At 44.1% G+C, this 26782-nt stretch overlaps 3 protein-coding genes across 8 annotated transcripts in view; 2 read left to right on the top strand and 1 right to left on the bottom strand.

Moving 5' to 3' along the window:
* sgms1b (sphingomyelin synthase 1b) overlaps positions 1-2881 on the top strand; it is a 36338-nt gene extending 33457 nt beyond the window's left edge. For 3 of the 4 annotated variants that reach the window (XM_029248770.1, XM_029248769.1, XM_029248771.1), the window contains one exon: positions 477-650. In XM_029248770.1, coding sequence (XP_029104603.1) covers positions 477-650 — 174 coding nt within the window. Of the gene's footprint in view, positions 1-476 lie in introns of all 4 variants that reach the window. The other variant, XM_018761194.2, reaches the window with a different exon arrangement.
* Positions 2882-4684: 1803 nt separating this feature from the next.
* asah2 (N-acylsphingosine amidohydrolase 2) lies at positions 4685-14771 on the top strand. The gene is made up of 20 exons (XM_018760908.2): positions 4685-4814; positions 5557-5645; positions 5993-6136; positions 6657-6833; positions 7038-7165; positions 7303-7380; positions 7563-7683; positions 7940-8065; positions 8272-8358; positions 8567-8671; positions 9525-9606; positions 9697-9812; positions 10295-10389; positions 10598-10637; positions 10769-10867; positions 11925-12020; positions 12501-12653; positions 12753-12809; positions 12902-12990; positions 14591-14771. The coding sequence occupies exons 1-20, from the start codon at positions 4685-4687 to the stop codon at positions 14769-14771; spliced, it is 2193 nt and encodes a 730-aa protein (XP_018616424.1).
* Positions 14772-16524: 1753 nt separating this feature from the next.
* a1cf (apobec1 complementation factor) lies at positions 16525-26365 on the bottom strand. 3 transcript variants are annotated; one of them, XM_018761319.2, is made up of 12 exons: positions 26270-26365; positions 23691-23834; positions 21929-22063; positions 21677-21807; positions 21339-21577; positions 20765-20929; positions 20328-20425; positions 19754-20033; positions 18926-19140; positions 18291-18427; positions 17572-17732; positions 16525-16982 (listed from the first exon to the last, which is right to left on the bottom strand). In XM_018761319.2, the coding sequence occupies exons 2-12, from the start codon at positions 23787-23789 to the stop codon at positions 16831-16833; spliced, it is 1812 nt and encodes a 603-aa protein (XP_018616835.2). In that variant the 5' UTR covers positions 23790-23834; positions 26270-26365; the 3' UTR covers positions 16525-16830. The 3 variants fall into 3 exon arrangements, with proteins under 3 accessions (XP_018616835.2, XP_018616837.2, XP_029104720.1); XM_018761321.2 differs by having other exon boundaries at positions 18926-19116; XM_029248887.1 differs by having other exon boundaries at positions 16919-16982; positions 17562-17732.
* Between the last annotated feature and the right edge of the window lie 417 nt (positions 26366-26782).

Here is a 26782-nt window from a genome sequence, read left to right as displayed (position 1 = left end):
GACCTGTGTACTAAACTAGGAATCTTTTGCAACATTAACCCAAAAAACAAAACTGAAGCTCACACCGCATATGCTTGCAGAGCTTTTCTCATTTCAACTCTTGGAGATGGTGTGAGATGTACGAGGGCAAATCGGGAAGAAAGCAGTCATGTCCATGAAGAAGTTAAAACATTGCAGATACTTTTTCGACTTGACATTAGTGTAGCGTTATCACCATTTTACACAGCTAACCCAGCAAGTTTTCCCACCCATCTATATCATTGTGGTCAATTTGTGCTGAGGTAATCGAAAATCACGTTACTCATATTTTGCCAGCAAATCGGGGGGGGGGGGCTAAAAACTGCCGAGTTGCAAAGTGTTTTTAAATTCTGCTACATAGTAAAATGCTCAATGTTACAGGTTGGAGAAGGAACTGTGTGAACAGTGTGTTTGCGTGGGGGGGTGTGTAACGGTCAGCATTTCTCTTGCATTTGCAGGCCCTGAAAGAGACGTCGCAGAGCAACTTCTTCTCGCGGGTGTGGTGGTATCGACTTTTCCAATACTTGGAACAGAACGTCCACAGCACCGTTCCCCGGAGCTACCAGCTGCCCTTCTCCTGGCAACGGGTGCAGCGGAGCCAAGTGAAGTACAGCCGTCTGGACACACAGTGACAAGCCCCCCCACACCCCGCCCTGGGTTGGAAGGGGTGCCGGACGTGATTGCCCAAAGTGCTTCAATCCAACTACAAGAAGATGCCCCACCGAATCAGTCGTGGTGACCCTCCTTCCAGTTAATGTTCTCCTCTGACATGTGCCAGTCCAACTGGCCAGCACTGTGACTTACTCTCCAAAGCATTTAATTTGGAACAGACCAGAGTGTATTCTGAAAGCACTACTTTTATTATTTATTTTTATTTTTTGTATTTTTCAGTTAACAAGTGCTTCATGGTGTATCTTGCAAGCATTGTGACTTTTTTTGGCTCCCTCCGTTACTGATTTGTTGTTTCTTACAGAGCATCGTAAGAGGCCTGCTAACCGGGTCTAAAGCCATTTCTCCCCAAATTCAAGGTCTACTCTTCACCAAGTCATGTTGTTTCTAACAGGAAGTGAAAATTACTGCAAACTGAAGTTCGATGTGTAGTCTTTTTTTTAAATAATTAGCATTTTTGTAACTTTCCTCGCTCTCTAAATGTGGCAAAGATGCAAAAAGATTTTTCTAAGTATTTCACAGGTTTATTTTTCAAACTAATGTTGTTAAAAAAAACTTTTAGATTTTTACATTTGAAATGAAAGCAAACAGACAAATCTAAAGTGGTATTTAATGTTTTATAGTGCCTTTCCCGTCTTGATTGTACAGTTCGCTGACATTATCATCTATGTGTTTGTTTCGATGACAATGTAAAGTGGTACATCTTTATTTTTTGGCTTGAACTGTAGATGAAGCGCATCTGAATTGGAAAGCAGTTGGCCCACGGTTCGCTTTCCGCATGTGTAAATGAAGGATGACAGCCCACAAACTGTTGTATTCCATTCTCTGAATGTATGACTTATTTTAGCCTTAGAAGTATCTTTCCAAGGCTGTTAAGCTGGCAAAAATGGTCATGTTTAGATGTTCTATATTGTATTTATTTCTCATGATCATGGGGAAATCGTTTTGAATTCATCATGTTGGGGAGGATTTCCGATGTTCTCTTGATCCTGAATTCTGTCTATACCAAATAGCAGTGTAGTTTGGGCTCTCTGCCCGAGCACAGCTCCAAGCGACCGCAGGTTCTTGGCCATGTCGTTGCTTGGAGATGTTCTGAAGGTGTCCTGTTTGGTTGCTGGCACCTGCATGCCTGACAAGAAGATTGTGACACCCTCCCTCTCCCCACCCCTCCACCGAAATAACCTTTCCAGCCTATACCTCAGAACTCTCCCGCGCAGCAAACCATCCAACGAGACGAGCTGCTATTCGCTGTGTAAACCGTTGGACAAAAGAAAACATGTCTTGTAGGAAATAAATGGAACAACCTCGGCACACCTTGCCATGCCTGACTGAAGTCCAAGTTTATGAAATGTACCCCAAAACTTTATCCTTGACACTTTTAGTTTTGTCCATTTCTTTGTCTTAATCGGGTTAGACTGTAAATTGCTTGGAGCGGTCCAGAGAATTCTGCATTTTATGTATGTGTGAATATAGTCAAATGCCGTGGCCTGGCTGACATTTTTTCGTGTAATTCAGCTTGTGCTATTTCATTTGGCAGATAAATTTTAGACAAATATTCCAGTAGGTCCTGTGATTTATGTTAAGTATTAACTAAATAAGTCAGATTGACGAAAAATAGGAAGAGCCTTCCCTACCTGAGAACCTGTAGGTATCAGTACTACTTGTAATTGGAGTGCTTTCATAGTATTTTACTGCCCTGGTGGAATATTTAACTGATTACATTGTTGTATTTAGGTTTTTTTTTTTTTTTTTTTTTTTTTTTTCCTTCCTTTTTCCACTTGTTTATGCACACATTTCCTGAAGGTCTTGGAATGACCTTATTCTTGACTTTTGAGTATTTTCCTTCGGGGTCAACTGGCAATGCCAAAAACTCTTGATCAACTTTAGTATTCCCCCCCCCACAGAGAGTATCTCCATGCATCGTGGTTGTGACTGAAAACTTGTCTTTTTGACCACCTTTTTGACCTTGGGTCTTGTGTTCCTAATCACTTTATGGGTTGTCCCCACATGATACAGCCCTGTCAGTTGAGCATCTTTGAGGTCTTCCTCTAGATTCTGGCAAATGCACATCTGTGACCTAGCTTCATTTTAAAAATTTGATTGTTTAATTCAGTTTCTTCAGATGGGACCAGACATGGGACATTTGGACTGAAAATGTGAATGCCTTCTAGTGGGGTCTAACTTTTTTTTTAATTTTTTTTTTATTTTAAAAAAAGTGCACAATACTCCCATTTATTCAGTCCTCGTTTTTCTCCTCACAAAAGGCATCACAAGTTATAGCTGTTTTACCATGGTTTAAAGGAGTCCACCAGAAGGAAAAAATTAAATATTTGTTGAGAATTTAATCTGTCTCCATCTGTCACTTTTTTTAAAAAAAAACTTTTTTTGTTCTGCTGCTTTTCCTTCCCTTTAGTCAGGTGAAATTGCGCCATCATGTGGTAATTATGGTAAATTGCGTCACGGGACATTTTATTATTCCTCGAGCTAATAATGTTTATAGGTGGTACTAGCTGCCAAAAGATGTATTTTTAAAAGTTTTATAGTGTGTTTATGTATAACATATTCTAAATGTGTAACTTCAGTTCTGAAAAAGTTAGTCATCCAATTAAATACCAGTACAATTCTGTTAGACTCTGGGTTCACAAAGTTATAGAATATATACAAAAAAAGATCCCCAACTCCAATTGTTGTTTCTTGGTTTTTTGTTTTATTTTGAAGTGCTTCAATTGCTGTTCATAGGAAGATGTTTAATCATAAAATGTTTGTGAAAGAAGAGGAATGCTGAAGGTGCTATTTTGTTGTAGCAACACAATATCTAACCACAATGAATAAAAACAGGCTAAGACTTGTTTGTTTCAAGAAAAGATTCGTAGATAAACCTATAAAATTATAATTGTGCTATATTGTGCTTGTGCTGCATTGAAAATGAGCAGTGCAGGAACAAAATGATGGGGTGGGTATACATGTTAGTGTTCAGTTAATATGTATGTAATAATTTAAAGTGTATCTCAGAACTGTATGCAAATATATTTGAATACATTTAGGATCCTTTGTCGTCTTTGGGTTTTTGGTATTTGTCAGCAGCTAATTGTTTCCAGAAGTTCATAAAGTCTTAGAAGAAATATGCTGCCAACATTGTGATGTGACCTTTGATACCAAAATAGCCGCCCAGGAAATTTATCTCTTTAAATGATTTAGTTGAAGGAATCTTTCGACAAGGTTTACATGTGGGCAGTATAAGGTGTTGTAAAACAAGGTCATTATAACTTTGTCCCAAGGCCAGTATAAATGCAGTCATCATTCATGTCTGGTTCCATTTTCAAGCTTCGCTAGAGTTAGAGAGCTCAAGAAGCTTGCAGACTTGCTGTGAGTAAACATTCATGTTTTACCGGGGTTCTGTACTTGTTTGTAGGCGGGTTGTGTTATTCTACACTTACTCAACATGTATGATGACTGCAGTTGATGATATGACATCAAACGTGGAGATACTCCTTATACTCAGCAACCAGCTCCTTAGCAGGACCTGTGGCTTGAATTCTGCAACACAAAGCACATTAGTAATTTGAATCCCCTTAAATTAAGGCACCTTAATTTAAAGCAACTATTTTACAATTATAACATTACATACAGTAAGAATATGGTATAAATTGTAAATAAGCTAGTTTACAAGCTTTGCATTGTAAACCACTTTGGGGGAAAAGCACTGGACGAATTTGTTTTTCCACACCTTAATTGTTCTAGTAAAACAAATCCTGTTACATATGGCTGAAGAACTTGGTAGAGGTTGCTGGATTAAGGACTTCTTATAAATACTGATATAATTCGATAAGTTCCTTGTAAGCGTTCAATATAAAGTATGTTTTACCGGGAGTAAAAGGAGCGTAAAGTGTGTCGGTGCTGTAAGTGATCTGATCGCCGTAGGCCCGTGTTTCGGAGAAGGACCACGGTGTGGCTGTGATCTCAGGTGAGATCTCTGTGCTTTGGGCTCGTCGGCACCATGGAACGCAAGAAGCTTTGCTGCGGGATGAGCGGCCGGAAGCTGACACTTATCAGCCTCTTCCTGCTGGTGACTGCCATGTGTGTGGGCCTCATCGCTGTCCTGGCTACCGTGCTCAGCGCTAGAGAGTGTGAGCACAGGTTTTATTTATTTACTTATTTTATTAAATATCTTCCATTGCTCACGATTTGCCAGAAAAAGTGTTCTACTGTATATCTGAAAGAAGTACAGTTTTTCTGAATATCATTGTAGTTTTAATGGAGGCATTAGAAAAAGTATTGCGTTAGTATGGGACGCTGGAATGGGAGGTCGATAACAGAATGTAATGAATTTTATTCAGTTGATTTTTTATTTTTTTTTCTCCCCCCATTTTCCGTTCAGTTTTGTTGGATTGAATGTACTTTGGTCGTTAGTTTGCACTATATGTGCGTTTTTCGAAAAATATTCTGCATCCTTGAAATGAGCTAATTTTGGCAAATATTGCCGCTGGGTTCCAAGCACCAAATATTCCAGTACATTTTAGGATCTGATGCTTTCTAGAATGTATTGGTATTTTCGAGAATGTTCTGGTGCCTTCTTGAATTTTCTAATGACTGTAAAGTACCAAACTAAAGCTGACGCTGCAGAAGAACTAGTGGTATTTTTTATAATCGGTAAAGTTTAACTAATCGTAATCAACGCAAAAATCGACAACTAAGGATTTAGAAAAAATTTGTTACATTGTGTAATCGAATCAGTTTGGAAACTCTAAAATGCCCTAATAGCCAATGACAGCACATACTAATACATTTCAAGAGAGTCATAACATATTCGTCACATATCCTGCCTGATGAGACCAGGAGGTAAAATCAAAGTAAATTGTCCTCCTTTAGCTGAAGAGGAGCTGAAGCCCGAAGAGAGTTCTTTCCTCATCGGTGTGGGCAGAGCGGACTGCACCGGGCCGATCGCAGAAGTGCCCCTGGTGAGGGACCCTGATCTCAGCCCATGTTTACAGTCCATCAACACCGCTACCTCTTGGGATGGTTTCATTTGGTGGTCGTCCTCCGTTTGGTCAGCTAGCTATGTCGTTAAATGAACGCACGTGATGTGTGCCCGCAAGGTCCGGGACTGAGATGCCACTTGTGTGACATCCAGATTTTAAAAATGGTTGGGATCGCTACTGTACAAATTGCACGTTTTAAGTATTGCTGACAGTCTTACGTCCATCTGATACTGACATCATTTACCACGGTACTGAGATCCTTTGGAAAGACAAGGTCAACGGTCCCTCGGGCATCACTGACCTAAGGTTGTGCGTGACTTGCACAGATGGGGTACGCCAATGCGGACCAAACGGCGAGAGGCCTCCACACCCGCCTCTACAGCCGCGCCTTCATTGTGGACGATGGCCGTAAGCGGGTGGTGTTTGTGAGTGTCGACATTGGCATGGTCTCCCAGAGGCTGAGGCTGGAGGTAACCGGTCAAATCAAATCTTTCGAACCCTTTCTGCAGACGCTACCGGCACTGCATCCTGCGTTAAGTGTACGTAATGCCAGTATGTGAGGGCGATGTTTCAGAAGCAATACTGGAATATGTGATGGCCTATCAAGTAGCATAGGGGTTTGAGGTGCTGCCTTTGGACCCAGTGGTTACAGGTTCGACTGCATCTCCAGTTGTTGTACCCTTGAGCAAGGTACTTATCCTAAATTTCTCTAGTAAAATGACCCAGCTGTTCAAAAGGGTAAATAACTGTAGAAATCTTAATGCTATAAGTTACTTTAGAGAAAAGTGTCGGGTAAATATAGATGCAGATACATGAGCATCTGATGTCAACAACTACAGTTGACTGGAATGTTCTTCGAGGCCTACTTGACACTTTTATACTTTTAGCATCCCTGCTGTGGAGGTCTTCCTGCTTTCACTTGACTTCCCATGATTTTAGATTCCGTACTCTCAGGTTGACCCTTGTCTTGTGTTGGAAACCCTGCTTCAGGTAATGAAGGAGCTCAAGTCCACGTACGGCGACCTGTACGGACAGGACAACGTGGTCCTGAGCGGCACCCATACCCACTCTGGTCTGGCGGGGTACTTCCAGTACACCCTTTTCATGATCACCAGCAAAGGCTACATCAAGCCCTCAATCCAGGCCATCGTAAACGGCATCATGAAGGTGCTCTTCTCCTCTCTTTCACTGGCTCTCTTCTCAGCTCATGATGCTGGAGAGGCATGGTTCTGGCTGGATGTAAGCTCACAGTGGGCCCCACGCTGTTTGGGAATCTCTTCAAAGCAGTCACTTTAGAGGTGGTTGGGCAAAGGAGGGCGTCCGTATGTCACATTCGGAGTCTTTAACACCAGGCTGGTTGGTTGTGTGCAGAGCATCGACATTGCTCACTGGAACATGAAGCCCGGGAGGATCTTTGTGAACAAGGGGGAGATAGTCGGCAGCAACCTGAACAGAAGTCCGCAGGCTTACCTGAACAATCCCGTGGAGGAACGCAGCAGGTGAGGTGCAACGCCCGTCAGTCTACGGGAAAAGAAGAAAAGAACAGCTTTTTTCAGCAAGGTCTCAGAGCTTGTACCCAGCGTACTGCGATTCACTTCGTTGACAGGTCACTCACTGAAGTTCAACTTTCCTTCAGGTTCAAATCCAACACCGATAATCAGATTGTAGTTCTGAAGTTCACGGACAAAGACGGCTACGGCGTGGGAATGCTCAGGTACGGTAGATGTATTCTGACTGGTCAGTCCTGTTTTTACCCACGGAAATCTATCAAAACTGTAGAGGTCAACTATCGTAACAAGACTTTCCATGTGGATCGTTTCTCCGTAGAATTTTTTTCATCGATTTTTATTTTCATTTTTAAAATGTACGATTTCCCCATGATTATGACTCTTCCAGCTGGTTCGCTGTTCATTCTGTCAGTATGAACTACACCAATCGTATGGTGAGTTCGGACAACCTGGGTTATGCCTCCTACCTCTTTGAGCAGGACAAGAACACAGGATGCCTACCTGGAGAGGTGAGCTCATTCTTTTAATTTCACTTCTCCATTCGACTCATTTCTAAAGCGCTTGACGTCACCTGGGACATGTTAATGACTCAGTACTACATAAAATATGTTTGTTAACCTTGATAATTCAATACAAGTTGGAAGCCCCTTGGGATGGGTGCGAATCTCAGATTAAAGCGAGAAGAGTAGTGCATAACCCTGGTAAAACTGTTTATGGAATGACCCGGTCCTCACCGGTTCGCCAACTTGCTGCCCCTTTTCCCAGGGGCCATTTGTGGCAGCCTTCTCCTCCAGCAATGAAGGAGATGTTTCTCCAAACACCAAGGGCCCTTACTGTGTCAACACAGGGGACTCCTGCGACTACCTCAACAGCTCCTGCCCAGTCGGTGGGGTACGTGTCATCACATTATATGGAGTAGAAATAACTTGTAGCTTTCTGCTCTATGCTGCAGTTACCAGCAGATCATCACGAAAAGCCGTCATCGGTGTTTATGATCTCGTATTACATGAAAGACCTGTATCTCGTCTAATACCTGATTGAAGAGATGAGGGAAACCCAGGGTGCACTGACCACTAGTCGGATGTTTCGTTTTACAGACCAACATGTGCGTCGCCTTCGGTCCAGGAATTGACATGTTTGAAAGCACACGGATTATTGGAGAAAGTATTTACAGTAAAGCCAAGGTAGGCCGCTATGGAGTCGCCGACACGGACAGATGAGATACCTGGTAAACGCACGGTAGAGTGGATCTCGGTGAAATGATGATGATTCGAGAAGGCACCGGGGATATCGTCCCTTGCGAGTTTACTGGAATCCTCTTTACTGCGACTAGTGGACTCAAGCGGTCTGATTTGCATCTCTGATCACAATCTTTTGCTTAATTCCGTTCAGGAGCTCTACGGGAACATGACGCAAGAACTGCGAGGGTCTGTCCACAGCGCCCATCAGTGGGTCAACATGTCCGATGTGACCGTTCAGATCAATGCCACGCACACGGTGAGATCTAACCCCAAATCAGTGAGCTATTTGTCACCAGAAGATAACCTTCATCTACAACCGCTTGATTTCTTTAAGAGATACCAAAATAGTGCAAAAATGTAAATTAAATTCTACATTACATGACCCAGTAGATGGGTGTCAATCAGATTAATAAGAAATGTGATAAATAATAATACTGGTTGAATAAGGAGTGAATAAATAATAATTTCCTTTTACATTACAGGTTTTTTCTCTCTTGCAAGGAGAATGACCTTCACACTGACTGTTGCTCCTTTTACACTGTACTGCCTAATGAATACATACTGAGTCAAAGTGCAGGGTCATTTCTAATCTTTCAGCATTTAGCTGTAGACATTTCTCTTCTCTGAGTGAGGGGGGTGGCTCATGCTCAGTTTAAATTAAATTAAATTAAACTGGAAAAATATCCAATAGTAATGGATTGCAAAAATAATTTAAGAAAAATATATTTGCCCTTGGGCTAGAACCCTGTCCAGGGTACACCCTGCCTCTCTCCCTGTGCTTGATGGATGGATGGATGGATGGATGGATGGATGGATGGATGGATGGATGGATGGATGGATGGATGGATGGATGGATGGATGGATGGATGGATGGATGGATGGATGGATGGATGGATGGATGCAGGGGGGTGGTCGGGGGAGGATTGGGATTCCACCCAGCAGCAACCAATGCTATTCCAGATAGTTCTTCTCCATCAATGGTTCAGGATATGCTTCCAGGATGGACCATTGGTGGATGGATGGATAGATAATATATTTGTGTTAATCGCTGAGCTGCGCTCCTCTCAGTTTAAAAGGGCATATTCATATGCCATGTGTTTCTTTCTTAGGCTAAGACCTGCAAAGCAGCCCTGGGCCACAGCTTTGCTGCTGGGACAATCGATGGCGGAGGAAGCCTCAATTTCACACAAGGTAGAGCTAAGTCACACCTAGAGGCTCACAGACACACGTGGCGTGGGTCGATTTGTGAGCCAAGGACTATGTCTTTGTGTCTTTTCTAAGGGATGGTTGCTGGGGACCCATTTTGGGACGGCATTCGAGATGCTCTCCTGGGCAAGCCGTCGAATGAAACCCAGGAATGCCACCAACCCAAACCCATCCTCTTCAGTACTGGAGAGGTGACAGACTTGTCATTTTTGAATCATATTACATTAATTTATTATATTACGTTAAAGTCCTCTGCCTCCTGGCCTTATAGAAAAGACATGTTTATTAAGGAACTGATGTCACAGTATGCTTGTCAAAGTGGTTAAGTGGATGTGTCGTTCTCCTGCGATGGAATGGGGACCAGTCTAGAAAATACCCCATCTTACGAGTAACACTTCCTGGGACACTTTCCACATCATCCCCACCCTTGTAGTATAAGTTGTCCCAGGGCAAATAAGAGGTTAATTTGATCAATGGATGGACGGGTAATTTTACCATGTATAGAACATGCGGAAACATGCAGTTGATGGGTTTTCCAAGGGTCGTGCCACAGGTATGGAAGCTATGAATGTGGTTTACATCTTGTACATGAATCTGTGAAGCAGTAGCACATGTACATGGCCTTATTGAGCTGGAGCTTCTGTTGTGACAAAGTTATTATAACTGTCATCAGATGCAAAAACCCCTTCCATGGCACCCCGATATTGTGGACGTCCAGATCATCACTATTGGGCCCCTCGCCATTGTGGCCATCCCTGGAGAAGCAACGTGAGATGTCGTCTTCCTATCAAGCAGCAGAGCACATTATACCGGAAGTTAACTAGTGACTTCTAATTGGATGATTGTTTAAGTGAGGAAATTTTAAATTGTGCTGTTTTTCAAGTTTCTCAAACTACTACTATTACTGAAAAAAAACAGGAAAAGAGGCAAAATTTGTGGTTACGGTCATTACTGATACTTTAGTAATTTATTCCAGGACCATGTCAGGACGAAGGATTAGAGAGGAAGTTAAGCAGGTGAGAAACACACTTTATTTATTGTGAATTTAAAGATTTGCTGTCTAATTCCAAAGTGAGGCTCTGCACTTGAGTTTAAAAAGTTTTATTTTGTCTTGTGGGATTATAATAATCCACTTGCTTCCAACCAGGAACTGGAGAAGCAGGACAGCTTTGCCAATGCAGAGGTTGTGATCGCTGGCTTGTCCAACATATATACACATTACATCACCACCTACGAGGAGTACCAGGTACCGTAATGATGCTTGAGCTGTAAAACACACTCATTTTGAGGGAGGGACATTGTTTTGGTCAGCATATGAATACAAATACCCTGTTTTATGAGAAGCCAGTTTAATGGTTAATTCACTGACTAGCAAATTAAATATGTAGCTTGAATTCATGGCAGTTTGTCTTTATGTGGCCACATTTAGTTGAAGACTCTTAAATGCTCTGAGCACAGGACTGCATTACACTGCGCGCGCACACACACACACACACACACACACAGCAACACAGGGCTTAAGGCTGGAGGGGACACACCCAGGACGGGACGCCAGTCCATTGCAAGGCACCCCAAGCAGGACTCGAACCCCAGACCCACCAGAGAACAGGACCCAGACAAACCCACTGCGCCGCTGCACCACCGCACCGCCCTTACATTATACGGCATTATACTTTTTTAAATTTAAATGAATTATTATTTAGACCCCTTTCTGAGACTAATTTGAGCATTTCTGATGAATGCACTACCTTTGTAAATTGCGGTAAGGGTGTATTTTCTTTGAGACATAATATATACATACTGATAGAGTAACAGCATAACTGAGTGATAGAACATTTAACCTTGTGCAAACCTGAAATAAAATTTATGGTGATGGTTAATGTAGCAGTTAGGGTTAAAGGACTATAACCTGAATGATGCTGGAAAACTCCTTGGGACTTTTTAACACTGTAATTAACATGAGCTGCTTCAGTGAAGTAACCAGCTGTACAAATGCTTTGGATTAACGTTGAGTAGTAAAAAATACACAGTGGTGCCCCAAAGTGTGTGAATCCCCTGTGTCCCTTAGTTTTACCACAAAATGGTTATTTAATGAGAATCAGTGTGTCTCGTGACATTATAGGTGTGTAACAACCAATTCCGTACGTTGCTTTAGAGGAAATCATGTGTGTGTAACAAATACTTTGATTTGTGTGCGTAGCGGCCGAGGCTCAGCTTGCCCGCTCCTGTGAAGCTCGCTGTGTTCCAGAATGTTCCACCGTGTTCCCGAGTGCAGGATAATGACTCTCCAGCTATGCTTACAGGTGCAGCGCTATGAGGGGGCCTCCACCATTTACGGCCCCCACACTCTCTCCGCGTACATTCAGCTCTACCGCGGTCTGGCCAAAGCCATCGCCGAGGTGAGGCTGAAATGCTCTCCTGTCCTACCAACTCTGGGGGGGGGGGTCCCTCCAGATGTTATTTAATACACAAACTTGTCATTATGGCTCCAGACAGAATAATAAGAAAAAAAACACATTTTTAGCAAACAGTTTCCACTGAAGGTTGTGAAATATTTGTGGGAAATATATACGTGAATTGAGAAGCAACCGAAAGTCCCTGGATCGCACAGTGGTCAGAGCTGTTGCTTAGCCTTGGGTTCGAATCCCCGCTCCTGCCTCAGCGTCCTTGATCAAGGTACTTAACTTGTATTGACAAATGAGAGCACCCTATTCGAGCGAATGGGTAAATCATTGTAAAGTTGATTATTTTAACATTGTAAGTCACTTTGGACAAGTATGTCAACTAAATAGCAGTTAATGAGGTGAAGCTGGAGTAAATATATTGAGGAGCTGTCTGAGATGCACTTTCGGTTCCTCCATGTCCCCATTCTCCGACAGGACAAAGAAGCTGAGCTTCCCAAGGGTCCGGAACCTCCGTTCTTCTCAGACAACCAGCTCTTCTCCTTCCTGCCCCTTGTGCTCGCTGATAAAAAGCCCCCCAACACCACTTTTGGGGGGGTGCTGGAACAGGTCCTGCCGCACTACAGGACGGTGAGCGCGGGGCCAAGTGGCTCTTCCCTTCCCTCAGCTCCCTTCTTCCACAATTAGCGGGATTACTGCGTTTTTACTCTGCCCTTTCAACTGCGGCAGGGAGAAGTCGCTTCGGTGACATTTGTCAGCGGAAATCCCAGGAACTCTGGAGACACGGTGAGGCCGCGCCACGCCGCTCCCCCGTCGTGCGTCTTCACCGTGGTTTTCGCTGCAATGCTCTCGTCACGTGTTGGCCGCTCTGCTTTCAGAGGGATAAGACCTTCGTCACAGTAGAGAAGTATGACAACAGGACGCAGTCATGGAACATAGTCCATACAGATGCCGCTTGGGAGACAAGGTACTCTTTATTTTTGGGCGATTTTCGAAAATAATACTCACGTTCACTCTTCTAAAGAAAGGTTTGGCTCTCCCGAGATAACATCAGTCCTCTTTAAATGATCCCTTTTGAAAAAAAGTGTTTTCGTTTTATACTAGGCATATGTTTATCTGTTGTGATACTAAGATGTGCTTATTTCGCATTATTCCTTCAACCTGTTATCTTTCAAAGACCTTGGAATGATAAAGGTTTTGCTCAGTCACTTGAGGGGAGGTGATCATTTTAATCTTAAGTGTGAGGCAATTAAGTAGGTAAAATAAAGTCCAGGAACACAATGTAAGTATGTACAGCTGGTGTGGGACAGCTGGTAGTGTAGAGGTTGGCGCTGTTACCTTTGGACCCAAAGTCCCAGGTTTGAGTTTCACCGCTGCCTGTAGAACCCTTGAGCAAGGTGCTTACCCTGAATTGTTCCAGTAAAATTACCCAGCTGTATAAATGGGCAAATACATCTATATGTATTCATTTATCAGATACTTTTCTCCAAAGCGATGTACATCTCATAGAAAATACCATGCGTTCATTACATTAGCAGAAAGAGAGACATAGTTGCAGACGTGTGATTCTTAAGTGCAGTTAGTTTGTTTCTTTCCACCATATGAACCAATGTTCATCACATGAGTAGCTGCATAAAGCTTTATCAGAATATCGATGATTCCTGATCACCTTCCTAGTAATAATAATTTTTTTTTTTCCTTTAAAGAACCATATAAACATTTATGTTACATTCCAGGAGTAGCTGTGTAAAGGCTAATCTGAGCATGATCATAAAGTTATGGTGCATGAACATTTACACCTTACATGAACTTAAGAGATGATGGGCGAAGCGAGTCTGGAAGAAGTGAGTTTTAAGACGCTTTTTAAACGTGGACAGAAATTGTAATAGTTGTATGTTGCTTCGGAGAAAAGCTTCAGCTTAATTATTACATGTAATTGTATGTAAAACAGATCTGAGTTTGATTTGAGATTTCGCTGTGGCTCGGACCTCAAGAGCTTAACAGTTAGTCTTTTTTTCTTATACCGGTGGGTTTGCCAAGCAGAGTACATTGTGGAGATCATTGTGCTGTGTGTTCCCTAAAGTGGAGAGAGAAAAAGGGCTGGAATGAGGAAGTGGGCCGTGTTTGAGGTTTGTCTAGGATTGTGAGCAAGGGAAAGGTTGATCTGCTTCTCTGGATGTGTGTTCAGGGTTTTGTGAGAGGTGGGGGTGGGGTGGAACTTCAGTTCTAAGTGCTGCGAGGGTGGGGCGCTGTCGATTAGGCTCTGCACGTAACCTCAGTGGTCTAATGGCCTGGATATGAAAGTCTCGCCCTGTCTACTGTCCATGCGTCTGTGGGCCTATGGCTGTGAATCTCGGCTGAAAGACGGCAGCGCTCACCCTGGCTCGTATGCAGGAAGATGGAGCACCTGCCACCGGCGGTAATGAGGTCATCCGTGCTTTGATCTGCTCTGCCGACGCCGCCTCCTGCATTAGCACAGCTGGAAAGCAGGGCGAGGGCGCTGGCCACTTCGCTCCATTTGATCCAGCTCTAATGCGTCCCACCCGCCGTTGCCCTTCCCCGTGCAGGTTTCACTGGGTGAAGGGCAACGGCGCTCAGAGCAACGCGACAGTCGAGTGGCACATCCCCGTCACCGCGGCTCCCGGCTCCTACAGGATCCGTCACTTCGGCCACTTCAAGGAGATGCAGGGCCTGAAACCAGTTATAACGCCCTACCAGGGGACGTCGGATGTGTTCACTGTCTCCTGAAATATGCCTACAGATGATTAAAACACCTACAGTGGTTATGTGTTATTTTTGTGGTCCTGAGATTCCGCTGAAAATTTTCACTCAAGCTCTAGCTTTGTTACTTTCTTCTGTGCCTTCCACACAGGGGTATCATCACAGTTTTTTTTTCAGTAAAAGTTGTTGACCATACTGCTGCTGGGGGTTTTAAACTTGTGCAACAGCAAAGATGATCAGCTGCGTTATCAGCAGTGATGAGTCGGCAAGTTGTAGCAGAGCGAAAATGCTGCACTGTAGAAATTGCATGCACTGGCTCCTTACAAGTTTCAGAAGATACAAACATTTAGCAGCTTAATTTAATATTATTTGTATTTTCTTCATTGACTTATTACTTATGTTTAAAATTTACGTTTGTAGCAGAATTCATGCAACTTGTAGTTCCATGTCCAGCAGATGGGTGTCAGTAAAACTCACTTGAACACAATATGAGGGCAGGACCACATTATCAACTGTCTTCCACAATTGTTGCACGTTTATGTGATAAATATCAATTTGCGAAGACAATATTTTTATGTTTACTATTTTAAAATACCAAATTAAATTTCTATTCATTTTAACGTAGCTAAAATCAGATTTTCATATTTCATCATACAATTTTCATTTTCATCATTTTAATGTAACTCAGATAAAATTTTCTATTAATTTTAATGTAGCTCAACGTATTTTCATAAGTTGAAGTTACGCTATGAAGTAACTACAGCTCCACTTTTAGTGACATCGTACGGAAGGTTCCTTTTTGCGAAAAACAGGACAAATTCAAGCAACACAACCCTTCTGCTTATTGTACATTTATTGACATTTCGGAGAGCAATTACCTGACACACAACAATTACCCATGAAGCACCGTGTAATTTACAGAACATTGATTTTGCTTTGCATAAGTTTAGTTTTTACTCCATCTCTTTATGGTTTTGATAGGTTTCTTGACTAATGATTGAAGTTCATTGAATTTGAAGTCTTCAAATATCCAAAACAACAGAACTCTATACAAACAGTGTTGCACTTCTGGTACAAAAATAAGTTTCTAAGTGCTATACACACTTTTAATACTGTCAGTGACGCAGCTCAGGCATTTTTCATATTTCATCTTAGCAGAAAGAATAAATCCAGTTCTGTTAGCTGTTCATGTTTACAACAGACGCACCTTTGAGAGGAAAAGTAATGTAAATATGAAACAAGCTTAACTGGAAAATCAGGTTTTTAAAGAAAATATTTGTATTTTTGTCGAATATTTTGTGACTCCAGATAATGTGCGGTTTGTGGCTGCTGAGCAGTTTGTCATTTCTAGTCCTTCCAGAGAGCAGATTTCTGACGAACAGTGAAAGTTCACAGTTTAGTTCTTGAGTTCCTCCACATCAAAACACCAGCAGGAGGGAAAGAAAGTGTTTCTGGGTATATAAATACTGAAGAACAGTACAAGCGGTAAAATAAAGCACGATAATTATTATCTTGTCATTGGCAGAGAGACTAGATCATTCCACCCTGTTAAGTCTCCAATGATAAATGACCAAATAACTTTCTAATGTCTTCCAGATTATAGCAAAACAAAATAGCTGTACATACACGTGCCTTTAATTCACTTGCACAAAGAATACATGTTAGGACTTTAAAGGCCGGTTTGGAGACCCAAACCAGTGCATTTGTGATAAAATCCTGCCTAATGTTAGCTCCTCTTTTGCACATATTTAACTCTTACGTAAAAGGCAGCGGCTTTCCAGAGTATTTCAGACCAACAGCAAAACACTCAAAAGAAATACAACTTTTCAGGAAGAAAAAGGGGCTAAGGAGCATAACTCTGTAAACATCTTCAGCAGACTACCCCATTCCTGAGAGATATCCAAGGCACTCAAATAAAACTTTAAAGCTGCGGAATATTAAAGATTATTAGACATTACGCTAAAAGTTTTAACGCTAAGGAAATATATAATTAAGCATCAATAAAAACGTATCAAGCAAATTTGATTAAAATCAACAAGCAAGAGAAGGCAGATGGGTGATGGGTGGCTATGGTGCAGGGCCAGGTTCAGAAGACACCGTACCCGTCCCCCCGGGCCGCCACAGCGAACGCCGGGTACCCCTCATACGTTGCGTACGCGGTCAGGTCCTGGCCCAACGTCACGGCCTGTTTGAGTGGGGAAGCGGCCACTGCTGCCGGGGTTCCAGCGATTGTGTAGGCTGGAGAGGAGAAGATGGGACATCTATTATAGCTGTTTTATTTAATGTAGTTTGTAATTAATAAGATTTAATTTATTTTTGAAAACTTAAGGAAAATTTATTTTTAATAAAGTAAATAAAATTTATTTTTGATAAGAAAAATTTAATTTCTTAAAAAGTGTTTTGTTCCATTTCTTAAGAGCTGTGATCATCGAAAGAAAATTCCTGTCCCTTTAGCGTTTTCCTTATTTCGGACAATTATCGTTAATTAGCTACTAATGACAAGTTTAAACAACGTGAAGAATTTTATGGAGCTGTGTTTCTTACTCGAGCAATTGGCTCCAGGATTTTACAGAGAGGGGGGAGCAGGGAGTGGGATTCAAACCAGCAGCCTTCAGGTTTCAAAACTCATGACAATTACTGCGCTCACATAAATAAGGCTGAGAATGTGTTGTCTAAAAATATCTATTTAGTTACCGGCGGTAGCCGTTCAGTAATACATGAACGTGCTTTGCAGCAGCCGGATTGTTTAATGATTGTGGGGTCTGGGAAGATGTGAAGTTTCAATTCAGGAATATGAGGATCATCGTTGTTACGGACCTTCACGTACCTGGGAATGCTGCTGCTGCGGCGACTGCGGCGGCAGCGGCGGCGGCGGCGGACGCCTCGGCACTTTCCGTCTGCAGGCCCAAGATTTGCAGAGTGTGCTCGGCGGCGTGTACTTTGGCTTCGTCCATGGCTGCGCACAGCTTGGCCGGTGTGAATGGGTGCCTGCGGGGCACGGGTGCGCGAGTCAGTCCATCGATTAAACTGTATCCTTATTGGGCCTGTCAACCAAGTCAATTTAACTGCCTTTCATCCATTCCGTTTTCTAAATAACTGCCGAGATCTGTCACTAAAATTGGCTGGGAACTGAAATTTCCACTGGGATCTGCTAAAGGAAAAGGTGATAATTGCTAATTGGATACAGACGGTCCCCGACTTACGATGGTTTGACTTACGATTTTTTTCGATTTTACGATGGTGAGCTGGTGGAAGCCATTCAGTAGAAAACGTACTTCGAATTTTGAATTTTGATTTTTTTTCCGAGGCAAGCGATATGCGGCGCGATACCCTCTCGCGATGCTGGGCAGCGGCAGTGATCCGAATCTCCCAGTCTGTCACGCACAGGTGTGTATTAGGCGTATTAAATGCATTTTCGACTTAACGATATTTCCAGCTTACGATGGGTTTCGCGGAACGTAACCCCATCGTAAATTTATGTTCTAAAGTTGGACTGCAGAGAGTAACACAGGAACCGATTGCGATAAGAGGAAAGTAAGAGCTTACACATTGGGGTACTGCGTGGCCAGAGCAGGAATGGTGACCTTATACAGGAAGAGTTGCCTTTGGTCCGGCCCGATGGCTGAGTGAAGCTGGTAGACTGGTTGGCCCCAGTTATTTTTTTGGCATATGTCCTCCAAGATCTGCGGAAGAGTAACAGTCTTGTCTTGATACGCATTCTGCCACACGCCAACATTTTTTACCATTTTAAATTAATGGGAATCTGTAATTAGCTTCATTCCGGTAACTACTGTCCTATATGTAGCGCTGTTGCCTTTTCGATCCAAAGGTCACACGTTTGAATCCCACCTCCAGCTGTTACCCTAAATTGCTCCTGTAAAATTACCCAGCTGTATAAATGGGTAAGTAATTGTAAGTAGCTTAATGCTGTGAGTTGCTTTGGAGAAAAGCATTAGCTACATATATAGAAATTTAAGCTGTGATTTTCTTCTACTCTCTTGCTTTTATAAATGTAAATGTAACTCATGCTAAGCATTTTCTGTGCATCTAAATATACCTAATTATCTGGGCAAGATAGACTTCACACGTGTGTATGTGTGTGTGTGTGTGTGTGTGTGTGTGTTTCTGTATCTGGAATGTATTCCACTGCCACAGACCCAAGGTTACGTCCAGGTGTGTACCTGGGGGGCGTGCTTCATGCCCTGGGGTTTCAGGGTCACGGGGTTCATGGGGGTGAGCTCCATGCCGGGCAGGAGGTCATAGAGCTTCTCGTCGGGGCGCTTGTCTGCTTTTAGTTGGTAGGCGCTGCCACGGCCCACCCCAGCGTACGCTAGGTATCCCCGTCCACCCAGCCCCCGCACACCCGCAGCCCCTACAGGTACATTCATGTAAATTTCTAGGAATGCAAGAAGGCATTAGATCAAATCAAATCACCAGAAATCACCCAGGGTCGCAATCAAGACTTTGAAAGTGAATTACATTTAGAAATATTGTACATGTATATTCCAATCCTGCACAGTAGAGATGCTTCCAGGTAAATTTATCATCCACTCTGAGTGGTTTTCAGCCACAGGGTAGCATGTTCGGTGTCTGATCAGTGTCTTTCAGCGGCTGTTATGATTACATTGAATTATTTTCGATCCAGAGACATTCTGATTGTCTTTCCATACTGGTGCACTGTGCAGGTGTGGAACACGTCATGATGCAGAATGCAAATGGCTCAGCTTTGTAATACAGTTCATATTTCTCACTTTTTCGCTCTCGAAAACATTGAACATGCTCATTTGACTTAAGAATGCAAAATGCTGAGGTATGACTGGAAAAGGGGAAAATACTTTAAGCAAGAAGATCACAAGCCCAACATAATTATTAAAGAAACTAATTATATTATCACACATATTCTGTACAGTCTCATAACTTAAATTTTACTGCTTTTTTTTTTTTTTTTAAGAAATAAGCACTTTTAAGAAGGGGCTGCCCAGGAGGTGGGGGAGGCGGTGTATACCTACCTCTCACAGAGGGCACCCTCACCAGGCCCCGCGTGCCCACGTGACCCTTGGCACCTGGGAAGCGGAACTGGTTTGGAATGGTGGCGTACGCCTGCGGGGCGTAGAAGACGGGCGCTCCCAGGTAGGCCGCGGAGGGGTCGTACACCTGTCCCAGCGTGTAGGCGTATTCGCCCTGCAGCAAGGCCGCGCCCCGCCCACCCGTCCCCCGGGTGTAGCGTACGTAACTATCCTTATCCACAGGCTTGGCCAAGGTCACTTCGATGGGGGATCCATCCACCACCTGGACAAAGCAAAAGATAAGACTCATTTTTTGCCAAATCCGAACTGATCTTTTTAATGTACTCGACAAAAAATTTCAAACGACATCGTATTTCGAAGACGGGACCCAGAAGGTGCCAGACGTGAAAAATCGACTCTTTATCTGCTCTTCGTTATATTGTGTGAATAGAAAAATGAGCTTATTTAAGATTTGCCACACAACTGCTAATCCCTACTTATATCCACAGTAAGTGCTCCTCAAACGTAAGTTTTTTTTCTCCGGATGTCGTGTGTTGCTGTTAGCCGGTAAAATTACCTTTCCGTTCAAAGCGTTCATGGCGTTTATTGCGTCTTCCCTCTGGATGAAATGTACGAAAGCGTAGTCCCTGATTTTCTTCACTCTCTCCACAGCGCCTGCGGACACAGCCGCCCCCCAACCCCCCCGGTCACACTCTGCCATGCTCTTCAGTTCTACATAGCAGACAGCAGTGCATTGTGGGATTCGGACGAATGGTTCCCCGAGGATTATGTTCCGTATTTGTCCCCATCCGTTGTGCCTTCCCAGAAGTATTGGAGTCTGCTCTGTTTTTAACGCAATGAATGTCACGTCCACTTGAAGGCTTTAGGGACTGATTCTTTGGGACACGACCGCATGCGTAAACGACATGGACGATGCATAAACGTTTGAAATCGCGTCCCTCTTTCGTATGAACGGTACATGTGTGCATCACAGGTCATTTCAACCCTGCTGACCTGGCTTAATGCTGTTAAACTCTTTCTCAATGGTCTCCTCTGTAGTGGCCAGCATCAGATTCCTTACGTAGAGGATTTTCACCGTGGCCATGGTGTCCTCGTCCACTTCCACCTCTGGCTCCGCCCAGTCCACAGCGATGGTGTGCCCCCACAGCTGGATTCTCCCTGGCGGGTAATGAGTGTCATGCGGAGAACCTGCACTCCAGACACCCCCCCACCCCACCCCACCCCAGCTCACTTTGCCCAAAACTTCCCACCAGTAATTCCATGCAGATGCATTACAATGCTCTTCTTCGGCAGACAAACCTTAAAGCCGAAACCTACGGTCCATGCGCCTGTCAGTGACACCACCCACACACATTTTGGGCTACACACCTGAAATAATTCCAACTGAATGCCACTTTTAGAAAATGAAACTGAACACAACAAACAGATCTCACTGATGCGCATCTGCACAGCATTTCTTTTTTCTGCTAGCTGCCGAGTTCTGATTGGCCAAGCCCCAGGGTTCGGCCAATCAGGACTTGGCAGCTGGTTCGCACAGGTTGCTGGAGTTCAGATTGCCGGTTCACACCTGGCAGCAGTTTCCTCCTGGCCATGGCGGCTGCGCGATGACTCTCGTACTCCACAAAGGCGAAGCCCCTGTTCTTAGTTTTGTCTGCAGCGCTGGGGTAGACGATGACGTCCACCACGCCATCTGTCACCTTCTTCATCTCCGCTAAGATCTCCTCCCTCTTCTTGGTCTTCGGGATGCCCCCCACAAAGAGCCGGCAGTTGTCCACGCTGGCGCACACCCCCAGGAGCCTGCCGTTCCTGGTCAGTTACCGACGGATGAGAAAGGTGCCACGGATTGCTGTCACACTACAGAGCTTTACAGAATGTTCTCAGGGTTGAAATGTTCATGTCTCTTACCTTATTTCATAGTTGTTGAGATGCTTCATGGCATTCTTGGCCTCCTGCTTGGTGGCAAAGGTCACAAATGCGTACCCCCGATTATTTCCATTGAAATCCATCATCATCCGCACTTCGTAGATCTTTCCAAACTGTAAAAGGTGAGTGATAGGAGGAATCAGGTTTGAGGGGTCTCCCCTGCGGCGTTCGCCAGGCCACTCCTGGGCCGAACATTCGCGCTCAAGTTGCCACGTGCCCGGAAGTGGCCCTTACTTTCTCGCAGAGCGGCACCAGCTCGTCTTCAAAGAGGTCCCGTGGCAGTTTCCCCACGAAGATCTCGCTCCCCCTCTCCGGGGGAGGGCCTTCCCACCCGGGCGGTGGGCCTCCGTACCGCCTCTGGCCATTCTCCTGCAAACAGAGCGGGCGACGGCGCCGTGCCGTTTCATTGGCTCTCCTGAGACTGAGTGGAGGACCGATCCGTGTACAGGTTCCAACGCTCCTGAGCACCCAGATGGCCGATTAACATAATTACCCATTACTCAATCACTCTAGTAATTGAACTCATTTAGCCATTTGCACTCAGCAGTGCCGTCATTAAAGCTTTAAAGTGAGCTGGAAAAACCTGTGCCCGCTCTCGCCTGTGTCACCCTGTCCGATGTCTATTTTAGACCTAAAGTTTCAAAATATATCTTACATGTTACTTCGATGATTGCTTTGTAAAGTGTGTGGGACCGGCAAGGCGAAGACTTTTACACTCTTACGCCAAGAGCCAACCAGACTAATATAATAGAGCATTCAGGATACGTTGCACGTTGTCCAACAGTAATAATGACACAGGGTATAGTACATGCATTGCACCTTTTCAGCCTCTACAACAGTATCAGGTATTCACTTTGTGGAGACTGAGCTGAGAAGGACTCTGCCTTTGAATCCCGTGCCCTTTTCGCCATGAGAGGTGCGGTTTGCCTAAATGAAAGGGGAAAGGGCTATCGCTAGCGGGGGGTTCGAAACTCCTGGGCGCCAGGCTTTACCGCACCTTTACACAAGGTTGCTTTTCATGTCCTCCTGTGCGGCGGAGGGGCCAAACGGCTGCGCGGGCCATGCAGCGAGCTGAACTCGGCTTTGCCCGTCACGCCAAATGTGACCGTTCGCAGTGGCGCACCGGAAGGGGTGGCCACCAGAACAGGGCGGGATACTTGTATCTCCTTTCTATCCAGACTGCCGTTACAGACGGAGTCACAGCAGAAAGGAATGACCACGAAAGGGCCATCGCCACGACACCATCCGTGATGGTGAAACTGTGACTTCGGAGAAGGAAAGGAGATTCCGTCATATCAATCATCAATCCGTCCTGCAGAAAACCAGGAATGGCTAGAACAGGAGTAAATTAGATGAGAATTAGAGCTGATCTGTCTGTTAACAAACGCGGTGATCACCGAGGCTCTCGAGCGATTGCGTCGGTATGACTCAACCGAGCTGAAGTCCGTTACCATGTTCTGGTAGGGGCTGCGTTTTGGTCCGTGCTGAAAACGTGACATTTTTCATGCAGCTTTTTTTTTTTTTTTTTTTAAAAAAACTTCCTGATGATAGAAAGATCATACATTTATTAATTCCAATATATTGATTTGGTTTAGCTTGCATCAACATCATAACCAGTGCTGACAAACAATAACAGCGATGAGCAACATACGGACGTCTTCAGCTGAGTTCAGGGATTAATAATAATAATAATAATACTAATAATGACAACAGAAAACATTCATATTTTCTGATGAGATCAAAGCAACAGTATTCTTCGTTGCCACAAGATGGCACAAGTACCTAAAGTTCATATGGAGTGATGAAATTCTGTAAATTATGTCATGATGTGCACTTTTTCCCTCCATGAATGATTCTGTGACATGTTACTGATGTAACAAGTGATTTCTGAGGCCACTGAGTGGTTATCGGTGCCTCCCTCCCTCCCGGTGCTAAAGCAGGCTGTGGAATTAGGTGTTGGGGGTGGCGGTAAGCAGATGGGGGGGCAGATTCCTACCTGATGTAACTGATATCCCGTGCGCTGGACCAGTGAGCGCAGTGCTGCCTCTTTCTGCATGCCCGTCAGTCCGTCCCCGGATTTTTGATTGGTTTCCATTGTGAGTGATTATCAGCAATAAATCAGCGAAATTAGGGGTGCTCACTGAAATTAAACCAAAGTTCAGAAGACATGAATGACAGAGCATGAAAGTGTGACATCCGTCCCCCGAGGAGACCCCCAACACAGTGCCCCTGGGTCCCACCGGCTCAGCGCGTCAGAACAAATCAAACGTCGTGTCATTGACCCCCTGCGCAGCACGAGACACACCGACCCTTCGTCGCTTCGCATAAACACCGTTGTGACGGTGCGTTCCTGTGGACGTCCTGACACAGGGCCGACACGGTCCGCGTAACCTGTGTCAGAAATGTGCGCTTCATCCCTGTGTTGTTCACGTGTTAATGAGCAATGTCGACAATGTCAGCAAAGAGTTGGTCAAGGACTTGTGCCTAATTATTAACTGAACTGGAGCGAAGAATGCAGACCGCTTCCGAGTCACTTCTTTCAGGAGGATTTATAATTAATAACATGCTGTAATAGTTATTTTCATATTTCTGCGTCAAACAATTGCTCTTGCGCTGGGTTCAAGCATAGAACATAAGGAGCATTCTTTCCTGAATATTTCCTTTTCTTGGACTCAAGATCCCCATAATCTCTCTTTGCCTCGTTTACATTGGCTGCGATTATGATATCAAAGTAATTCATTAATTTCCTCTCTCCACCAGCTCCCCATCCCCAGGATGTGTCGTTCGCATCCGGGGCCTTTGCGGAACATCTAGCTGCGGTAATGTTCAGTCCAGACGCTGACCGCTGTGCTGATTCAGAGAACCCAAATGGTCAATCCCATCCCCGAAAAAGGGACTTGGGTGGGCTGCCAAAATCGATATTGCCCCAGATGGCCGTATCTTCAGTTCAACGTTCCATCAACCAGCACAGCGTGTTGTGCTGGAACTGCAAAGATCCGAGAGCGACCCTTCCTGAACTCCAGCTCTGTCCAACGCGAGCGATTGCCTAACGAAAGCTGATAGCGCTTGGATCGGTTTCGCCCCTTTGCTCGCCAAGGACCCGCTCGGCGATGTTACTCTAGCATATTTTCTGTTTTCTAGGTTGACCAAAGCTATGATTCTCCCCAGGCCATGGCGGGACTGAGAAATTATTCCCGAACGGCAGCTGACGTCCCCTAATTAAAAAATCATTAGCACCGCACGCAATGGCCCCATCGGTCTCTGGGTTTTTACGAAAAATTTGCCTCTCTAATGCTGGCAGATGGGTACTGGGTTACATTACCATATTTAGTCTGAGACTCTACCTGGGGAAAAAGGCATAATATGTTCTATTTTGGGTGACTGAAAACGCGGGGGTGATTAAAAAAAAGCTTTCAGCGAGAGAAGTGCTGGAGAGCCCCATTAGTTCCACTCCTAGGACAGCTTGGTTACCGTTTGCGTAAACAAGGTAACTAGACGGCCGCTTATCTAGCCAAGATCAATACCTGCTTTTTTGAGGTTTGTTGACTGAAGCTAAGCACACAGGGGACGAAAGGCCACAGGGAAGGCCTAGATAGCTAAAATTCTCGACTGAAGCAGATGCCGCATGTAACTAAAGACGTTGATCTTCATTTGGCGACTTTCCCTTTAAAAAAAAAAAAAAAAGAAGAGGGTTTTGGTCCGAAACAAATAACTAACAATGACTTGTTTTTTAATCACATCAATTCAGAGTAAATTTACACAGTGTAAAAAATCTGCGTTTATTATTTATGTTATTATTTATTGCTTATTTAACGTGAATGGATTTTTTTTTTAACTATTTCTCTTAGAAAAGTCATACTCAGGCCATATTATCTGATTCCTTATGGATTTGTCTCCATATGTTTATCGTATTTTGATATTCTCATACCTTGTTACCGAAACTATTACAAGCGTTTAGTTCTTAACTTTACGTGAAGATATAATAGACGTTATAATGGTCTTGAACGCTGAGAAAAAGGTTTTTAAAATTTTTATGAAAAAAAGTGTGTGTTACGAATTATTATAATTTTTTGGAGCGATTTTCCAGTTAAGAATCTCAGTACAGATTGTTCCCTCGAAATAATCAGCGAAAACGAAAATCTTCATCCGGAAAAGCAGCTCGTAATTTGTAAAACTGAATCAGCTACAGCTCCGAGAAACCGGCGGGCTCCCTTAAGAGCAGAGCGTCACAACATCACAGGTCAGCACAAATGTAAAGGCAGTCTTATACGCTACCCAGCTCCTTGTTTTTCACTTACATCCCTAGAATGAAGGCTAAGCGTTATGTATGCAAGCGTATAAATTTGTATAAACACTCCCCCATCTCCTCAAGTTAGCCTGACCACGTCTTCAAAATTAAACCGAGTCCTGACCACAGCGGACGCCTACAGGCCACCGTTTGCCTCCGCCGAAAGGCCATCGCAGCATCCGCTTCCCGGTGAGCTAAAAGAGAGCCTGGACCGACGTACCATCATCCCCCCTGCCCTCGACCCAGAGCCCCGGCAGGGCTGCGGAAGAGAAAGCGAGGTGTTTTACCTGAGCAATTTCAGAGATCCCCACTCGGAAGACTCACTCCTTCATTGTGGCGAGTTTGGCAACGTGTCACTGGGGTGATTCTGTCATCACATAATATCAAACTCCAAGGTGCACTGTCTCAGGGTTGCCTTTACTGCACCGGTTAAACATTAACCAGCTCTATCTCTGGCTCACGCTCTGCCCTGGAGCCCTTTGACCAGGAACAAGACCGTGGTACTCTACTCACATCTGGTGTTTGGGCACAGGGTGTCCCACACGGCGTGGATAATGGAACCGACATAGGAAACGACGGGCAAATAAATAAATACGATTCACCTTAAAATATTGGTTCAAGTTAAAAAAAAATTACCACCTTCAAATTAGTGATGTGAGTTCTTCGACCTGGATGATGGTTAAGGGTGATGTAATCAGCGGACGATAGCGGAATCTTTATTTGTTACTTAAAGCGTTTTTATTTATTTAGCTCATCATTTTCTCCAAAGCGACTTACAGTGTTAAGCTACCTACACTTAT

The sequence above is a fragment of the Scleropages formosus genome, chromosome 24 (assembly GCF_900964775.1).
Source record: "Scleropages formosus chromosome 24, fSclFor1.1, whole genome shotgun sequence".
Taxonomy (NCBI): Eukaryota; Metazoa; Chordata; class Actinopteri; order Osteoglossiformes; family Osteoglossidae; genus Scleropages; species Scleropages formosus.
The sequence above is the reverse complement of the archived record's forward strand: the minus strand, read 5'-3'. Positions and strand labels throughout refer to the sequence as shown.

Coding starts and splice junctions, on each gene's coding strand:
- asah2 (XM_018760908.2), top strand. CDS start 4,685: ATGGAACGCAAGAAGCTTTGCTGCGGGATGAGCGGCCGGAAGCTGACA. Junction 8,359..8,566: donor GTATTTACAGTAAAGCCAAG/GTAGGCCGCTAT, acceptor AATTCCGTTCAG/GAGCTCTACGGGAACATGAC. Junction 10,868..11,924: donor CCACCTACGAGGAGTACCAG/GTACCGTAATGA, acceptor CTATGCTTACAG/GTGCAGCGCTATGAGGGGGC.
- a1cf (XM_018761319.2), bottom strand. CDS start 23,789: ATGGAAACCAATCAAAAATCCGGGGACGGACTGACGGGCATGCAGAAA. Junction 21,808..21,928: donor TGGTGCCGCTCTGCGAGAAA/GTAAGGGCCACT, acceptor CACCTTTTACAG/TTTGGAAAGATCTACGAAGT. Junction 20,034..20,327: donor TGAACGCTTTGAACGGAAAG/GTAATTTTACCG, acceptor TGCTTTGTCCAG/GTGGTGGATGGATCCCCCAT.